This window comes from Nesoenas mayeri (assembly GCF_963082525.1).
Source record: "Nesoenas mayeri genome assembly, chromosome: 1".
NCBI lineage: Eukaryota > Metazoa > Chordata > Aves > Columbiformes > Columbidae > Nesoenas > Nesoenas mayeri.
The window spans coordinates 120,330,515-120,338,502 of NC_137541.1; the positions used below are offsets into that span (position 1 = coordinate 120,330,515).

A 7,988-nucleotide genomic window follows, 5' to 3' on the forward strand; every position below is an offset into this window, starting at 1 on the left:
GCATGAGCAAATTCTTTCATTTCTGAAAAAAAAATAAATGTTTAGACCAAAGGAGAGATCTGTGCCAGTACGCTGTTCTGCCCACACAGAGCTGGCAGGGCTGCAGTTCCCTGCGCCAGGAGGGGAGCGTCCTGACAGCTACAGACACCTTTTCTTAAATGCTTGCACAGATGGGTGCAAATGCAGTGATCTATCAAGGGAGACCAAGAAGAAAGTGCAAATTTTCTTCTCTGAATAAAAATACTTTGACATTTAGTTTGGCACTGCAGAAATGTTCCCAGTCCTGTAGCAGGAAGATTTGGAGACCCGGTCCATAGAGTGCAGATTTGTGGGTCTGCATCTTTCAGAAAAAAATACTTGTAACTTGATGCAAAGAACTGAGAGTGAATGGGAGAGAAAGGGCTTTGCATGTTCTTGGACAGAAATTAAGGTATTAAAATAAGCATTAAAAAAGTCCTTAGCATGATGAGTCTAGGCTTAACCGGGAGTTTTGCTGGAGTCATGAGCAGCCCTGTAAACGCAGAGGATTTCAGTTTGTTAATTCAAGCAGGGAAGGTGCTAGAGGACTCCTCAGTGATTTTCTCTCACTAAGTGATTCCAGTAGCTCAGCTGCTCAGATGGTTCTACTCCATGGCACATCACGATTTTCTTAAAGCGAGAAACAGAGAACCTAATCCTTTCTGGAAAAAACGTCTGTTCTGAATGAAGTTCCTCCAGATGAATTTTTAATTTGGCAAGGCACAGTCCTATGAACACATCCTCTAGTTTAATGAACGAAACACTCTCTGAGACATTATAAATCTGACTAGCCACATCAGTGGATAAAACATAGCCCGTCCCAGAACAAAACGGTGGGTAGGTCTTTCCCGGATACTCTTCTCTACTCACAAACCACTTACTCCCTCTTCTCCGTATGGGGTACTCATGCAGTTTTAAAAAGCCTGTGAAGAATCTAGTGGCCCTCTTTTTCCTTAGAAGAAGTTCAGTGAGGTAGAAAACATTGACAAACACATCCGTGTCTGTTTTCATCACAAAGCTGGCCTGGTAACAAAATCTGTGAATCCATTCCATTCCCATCATGGTCTTCAAAGTCAAATTGTAATACGTGTCTGTAAAATTCTTTTGAATAATGTCTTTGTACTTTTGGCTTTCAGCAGCAATGTCAGCCTGCTGGCTGAGATTCACAGTGCTTCCCAGAAGGAAATAAGTCACCAGGCGCTTGCCGGCAACTGTTCTTTCCTTCCCCCATGTTTGCCGGATCACCATCCTGGCATTGACGTGGTGGTATGAGGAGGCCACAAGCAGGACGAGGAAAGGCGGATTCTTATGGCAGTCTATATCCGGGAGCTGTGAGAAGTTTCCTCCAATTCTTCTAAAAGTCTCTATGGGGAATAGGTAATCTTGGCTAGTTTCACCGAATACACAGAATTCGGTCAAATAGTTGTAAAAGACCCAGAAGCTAGCACAGCTGAACCCTATGAGGCAAACAAACAGCCTGGATTTTCTGAAATCCATCTGAAAGAAACAAAAAGGAAATGTTCATTAAAAAAAAAAAAAAAATCTAGTGCCTTTCAGTACCGTATTCCAAATTCCCTGCATAGGGATTTAAAGCCAGGTCATCTCTAATTGAAAACTAGCTATTTCAGGGCACTTGCCCACATACATTTTTCTTGCTATCATTCCCACAAGATGCTTTGCTGGCAATCAAATTCACACTCATGCTTACTTGAATCTGCAGCCCAAGCCAGCATATCTTCAGAAACCCACACAAGCAGGTCCACCAATACCCAGTCACCCTGGCCGATGCTTCTGACCTCCTCCCCATTTTCAGCATCTTACAAACCATGACTTTGACCCACCAGGGCTTTCACAAGCCAGAGAGTGAAGAAGCAGTGGATATGTGCCCATGGCAGATGAGAGAGAATAACAATAGGGTTTGGGGTTTTTTTTAAATACCATCTCTCTCCATTTGTTTGACAAGTGCCTGTGTCCAAGAGTCATTAAGTGCTGTCCAACTGGTAGACCCAGCCAGGGTCCCCCCATCTTCATCTTCTTTGTGTCCTGTGGGGCTCTTGCACTGACCCAGAAAATTCTCCCACTCTTTTTGCTGGAGGGGCCATAAGTCACATATTTGACTTTGGGTCGGCTGCTTGGAAAAAACAATAGAGGGTCAGATTATTTGGATGCTTTACCTTTTGCAGAGTTCAGGTGACTCGCTAGGGCATGCTGAGGTGAGAATGGGGTTGTCCATACCCCTCTCTGCTTTCTAGGTGAAAGAGATCCAAACAATAACAACAATATTCATCCTTTATCCTTGTCACATATTACGGTGCTGTATATCTGGTTACAAATCTAGTAAAAATTTTGAGAGAGAGAAAAGTTATCAAAGCAAACCTCGAAAAGGTCACAATGCCAAAAAAATTACATGACTCCATAAATTAACCCGGTGAGTACGATGCTTCACTTAGTTACTCATTCCATTAACCCATGGGCCCACCAGCTACTGTTTTAAAGCACTAAGGATGGGGGAATTTTTACCAGGGGGAAGGGCATTCCCTTCCACTTGCCTCGTTTTTAACGAAAAATTGGATCTGGCTTCCCACCTGAAAATGCAGCAAAACAAGCCTACAATCCCCAGAGCTGTAGATTTCATGGAAATTTAATCTCTGCCTTCCAACAAGGAATGTTCTGACTAGGCTCCCCAAAACCATGTTAGTGCCTTCCTTTTGCTCAAATTCCCCTTTCCAAGCAATGAAAAGGTTTTGTGTTGCAGGCTTAAGTTCATTTTAAAGTCTAGCCTGTTGTTTCTGGGACCCAATCCAGCTCATTGTACCTATAAGAATAGTCCCATTAACTTCAGTTGGTATTCTCAAAAGCATGAAACAAGTAGAACTGGAGTCCTGGTTTACTGAAATTCCTCCCACAGTGAAATGCATTTTTGCAATGATTCACAAATGAATTTTGAAAATATTTCAAAAGTTCACATTTCTTCTGGCATTCATATTTAAATTGCTATACCTTTAAATAGGGTATTCCTCAAATCTGGATTTTTCCTGTATGTGTAGTTCACAAGTAGCCTTGAGATTGACTTAAATTTTGCTTTAATTAAATACAGATGTAAAATTGTGTAAGAATATACACATGCATACGTATATATATGTACACACACACATACACAAAATAGTATATGAAAAATCACTCTGCATCTGTTTTCATGTTCTTCAGTGACCTGGGAAGAAGCACATGAATATCCCAAAATCAGTGTTTTCAGGAAAGGATGGTGTTCTGAGTTTGGCAACAGAGCTGCAGAAGGGGTTTACTCCTGTTGTCGGCTGTCACAAGGGTCTGACATTTCTCTGTCACAGGAATTCCAGAACATGCACAAATAAAAGCCCTTCAAATACTGAACTAGCAAAGTAATTGAGAGCAATTTTCTGTTAAAACCTATTAAAACCTTTTCAGAAATACTCAAGAGCAAGAAAACATAATATAACATAGTCTTTTTACCTGATTTCAACAGAATCAAACTAATGTGACTTGACCATATTTAGTTCTTTTTTCTGGGTTTGATTACTGGTAACGTATATCTAAAACAAAACAAAACAAAACAAAACAAAATAAAATAAAATAAAGTCTCTGTTCTGAATGACTGAGAAAGCAGCCTCTCAACATATGTTCTGGCATGTATCTACCATACTGCCTAACCAGAGCCAGACTGCTTTCTTTTGTCAGTCCATGTACGAAGAAGCCTATATTATACAGGTATATAAACACACATGCACATGCCAGGGCAATGCATATGTGTATCAATTCATGTAAATTATAAAATGTATCTTCTAAATTTTGCAAATCACATGTATATACATGTACCATATCCCAGCAGGGATATGCCTGCCAGTGGGCAGGCAGTGGCTTTGACAAGAAGCATATACTTTCCAGAGCAAAGTCTCATTTGGTTCTGATTGTGTGAAAGCTGGAAAATACCAGCTTTTTTCATTGGTTTAGTCACCAAGAGTAAATTTGAGTTTATCTGGAACTGGTGGGAGTCACGGTCTTTTTTTCTCCAGTGAAACATTTGCAATTACCCACAGAGGTTTTCACAGAGGGGATTGGTGAGGAGGGCTTACAAGGACTCAGTTTGCACCAGTAGCACCTTGGTCATTCCCAGTTCGGTGTCTCAGCTCTCACCACATCCCCAGCTGCATATAGGAGGGATCCAACCAGATAACACACTTTCCCCCTTGGAGCTCATGAAGGGAAGATCTGTCCCAGATACCTCTGAGGCCAGCAGGAGCCCATGATGCAACAGGGAAAGATGCATTTGCACAGGTACAGCCTTGGTGTCCCGAGCACCTAAACTTGGCAATACGTTATAAGGTTGGCATTTATTGAAAGAACACCAAGGGAAAAGGTGACAGAGAGACCTCTCACTGAGGCCATCTGTTCTTTTAAAATCATAAATTTTCTTCTTATTATCAAGTGAACAGGGAAAACTTCAAAAATTAAAAAGCAATTTATATTAACACAGACAGGCCGGTTCCTTGGACCACTTTAGTTGGTATATCTGGAAATGATATTGGCTCCTTACCCCTGGGATGCTGAGCACCTGTCCCATCCCTCACTCCACCTGCAAACAGCAGGTTTAGCTTCCTGGGTGAAGCAAATGCTCTGTCTCCCCCATTGCCTGGGAGAATGGCATATAGTATATAGTGTATATACTATATACTTTGTTTCACTGAAAATAGGACAGCATCGGTATTAATTTTTGCTCCAAAAGATGCCTACTTTTTACAAGTATAGCTGCCTGGACACTATTTAAAATGACTTTTTTAATGAACTGTAACTAGGGCTTGTTTTTGGAGTAGCACTTATATTTCAAGCATCCTCAAAAATCCTGAAAAAAATCATGCTAGGGTTTATTTTTGGGAAAAGTCTTATTTTCAGGGAAACAGGATAGTATAAAGTATATACAAAGAATGTGGGTTTATCTGGATTTATCTGGGTTTATCTGGTTTATCCACTGGCTTCTGCTGTGTTTCAAGAGGACAACATGGCTATGACTGCATTTAGCAAAACCATCACCATCCAACCTAAAGTATCTTGCTCTACAGCAGAGGTATGAGCACAGGTTGGGTGTGACAAGGCCTGTGGTTTCTAGATTATCTCTCACTATATTTTTCCTCCTTTACCTGCAACTGACAAACAACACAGTCTGTGATTCGAGATTTCCAGCCTATGTGCATGTATCTCCACAGAATACTCCTGGGTATGTTAATATGAAGGAAGCACAAGTCTACAGGAGGTCATCCAGAAAGCAACAGAGACTTAGTAGCAATGGATCTCTTTACTAGGAGTCATTCTGAACAGCATCCAGTATTTTTGCATCAAAACAAATCTTTCCAGTTTTATAGCAAATCCTATTGTGTGATGTTATACTTTATTTTCTCTGTGATCTGAGTCAGAAATTGCAGTTTGTAACGATCTCAAAGCTTTTTCCATCTCCTATTGTTCCAACTGCAAAATATTTAATTTATGTAGTGCATGGACAAAACATTACCTGCTTCGTGTCCTAGAGAGTAGTTTGTTTAAACTGACCGGCACAGTGTTTCACAGCTCTGTGCGGATCCAAGCAGAGTTTGCACAAACACCTGGGACCCAAGCGACGTGGGCTACGGGAGCCTGCAGCCTGGTGCTCCTCCCACACATGCCTGACATGAAAACATGAAGAAAGCAAGAAGGTAGTCAAGGTCTGTGATCCAAAACAGTCAAACTGCAGTCCTCTACTTTACAACCCTCTACTTCCACCAGTGGCGTGAACATCCTCCTGCATTCTGCCATGGTGAGCAGGCTGACTCTAGGGTCTCTATTCACAGCCCTGACCCTTAACTAACTCATCGTGTTGTGCAGCAACAAGGCCATGGTAACTTCATGATGGAGCCTAGTTATTCCATCAAAATTAATCTGACACCTCCTTTAGGTCTGTTAATGAGTGTAATTATCTAAACGGCACCAAGAGATCAAGGCTATATGCCATATAGTTCAGGAAAAGCAATCTGGCCCGAGGGAGGGAGAGGTAAGTAGGTCTAGAGTCCCCCTGAGAAACTGATTCAAAATATCAGTTTAAAGAAATACAGTTTTCTTAATTTTTCTGGGGCAAAGCTACAGTCATACCATGGAGTTCAGTGGACGATCAGTGTTGGCTTTGCACTGAGGTTGCACATATCAGTGGGGTAATGACCTGAACCACAAACGACAAAATTACAAAAGGGCTTTTGACCATCTGCAAGAGTCCCCACTTTGTAAACAGCAGTTGGGACAAGACAGACCTCAAAGCAGCAACGTGATTTGAGTGTGTAAATAGGAGTTAAGACCTCAAACACTACATGTTTAAAGCTGACAGAGATATTCCCATTTTCCTTTCCTAATAATCTAAAGTAGCATGTGCTCTAAGTGCTAATAATACCTGCTAACTTTTGACTTTCATCAGAATAGAGCCTCTAAATTGCTTTCTCAGAAGCTCAGCAGGACACAAAGAGGGATTAAACGCATAGATAATAAGAAAATGTCAAGTACAGCATGAAACATTTATTTTTCCTAAATGCAAGTGTTGGAGAGGAGCAGGGGCTACCTTGGAGCTCTCAAAAAAATGGTATCTCTGGTGAGACAGTGGGTTCAGCAGTGGAGGAGAGGCGGGGGTAGCCAGGTTTCCCTCTTAGCCCAAGCGCAGAAGTCGGGGAGGGATGACCAGGTTCCTCTGGCCCAGCAGCTTTCAGCTGTCTCCCCACTCCTGGAGCAGGACAGTGCCTGGTGCCTGCCAGACCTTGTCAGGAGCAGTAGTGCCCACTCAGGTCCCACGCAGGACTACCAAAACAGTGAACATGGGGACAGACCACCCTGCCACCCTGGCTCCTTCTGCCCCGTGCACCCAGTGACAGTGTCCCATGGAGCCTCTCGAGCTGGTGGTGCCATTTCCAGCCTAAAGAACTGCACACAAACAGGTGATGAGACTAAATGTCTCCTTCCTGGTGCTTAAAAATGCTACTTTTCAGAGTGGGGATTTCTCAGTAACATGTATTAACAACATCCTCGCCCAAACCAAATGTCAAGACTGGCAGGCAAGAAGGGTGAAAGCCTGAAAAGGGTACAGGACAAGGGAATCACTTTTCCTGACATCCTTACTGTCAAACTACAGAAAACCTTTTTCCCTCTATTACATCTCACCAGCCTCTGCTATCAGCATTGTCTCTCCTTGTCAGCCTGTCAGTGAGTCAAAGCAAGACACTATTCTTCTGCTTCATACGTGCCAGCCTCTATCACTTAAACACTGAGTTGCTAGGCAGTAGTGCTAGCGCCAAAAACTCTCCCTTGTTTCTTTTTTTGCCTTTTTTTCTTTTTTTTTTTTTTTTTATTTTTTGTCTCTTTGGTTTTACTTGTGTTTGGTTGGTTGGTTTTTGTCATTCTTTTTGCATTGTTGTTGAGGGGCAAGTTGGCTTTCCCAGCTGCTCCCCAAACACCTCAGCGCTCCCCCAGTCTGCCATGATGGGGTGTGCATGGGGAGAGGAGCTCTGAGGGGTTGGTGTTTTTGATGCCTGAAACAAGCCTCAGGCTCTCCAGAAAGGCCACAATGTTTTACAGCTGGGGAGATGACCCTGGGAAGTGGGTGAGCCTTTCGCTCACAGTCACAGACCCATGGCAGGAGTTCCCATCTCCAAACCCTAAGCAATCAATGAGGTAACAGATAGAAAACAATCACTATTGTTACCGATTTGCAAATCTTAAAGTGTTGCCTGGCTTATGCTCTGTCATTATGTTACCAATTCCCATTTAGCTGATTAACTCTGTAACTTGAATAGCAGATTGAATCTTCTTGGTAGAAGGTTGAGCTGGAGTTGTTTTACCGTTTTGGATTTTAGTAAGAAAACAAAAAAAAAAATTGTTTGTTTGTTTGCTGGGTTTTTTTTTTTTAAAAAAAAAAAAAAAGAAAGAAA

The 7,988-nt window shown here is 42.1% G+C and overlaps 1 protein-coding gene across 1 annotated transcript; it reads right to left on the reverse strand.

Annotated features, from left to right (window-relative positions):
- Positions 1-570: 570 nt before the first annotated feature.
- On the reverse strand, positions 571-2,049 carry B3GALT5 (beta-1,3-galactosyltransferase 5; the record flags this gene model as incomplete). Its single annotated transcript, XM_080354458.1, has 2 exons — positions 571-1,515; positions 1,957-2,049. The coding sequence occupies 2 exons, from the start codon at positions 2,047-2,049 to the stop codon at positions 571-573; spliced, it is 1,038 nt and encodes a 345-aa protein (XP_080210584.1).
- Positions 2,050-7,988: the final 5,939 nt, after the last annotated feature.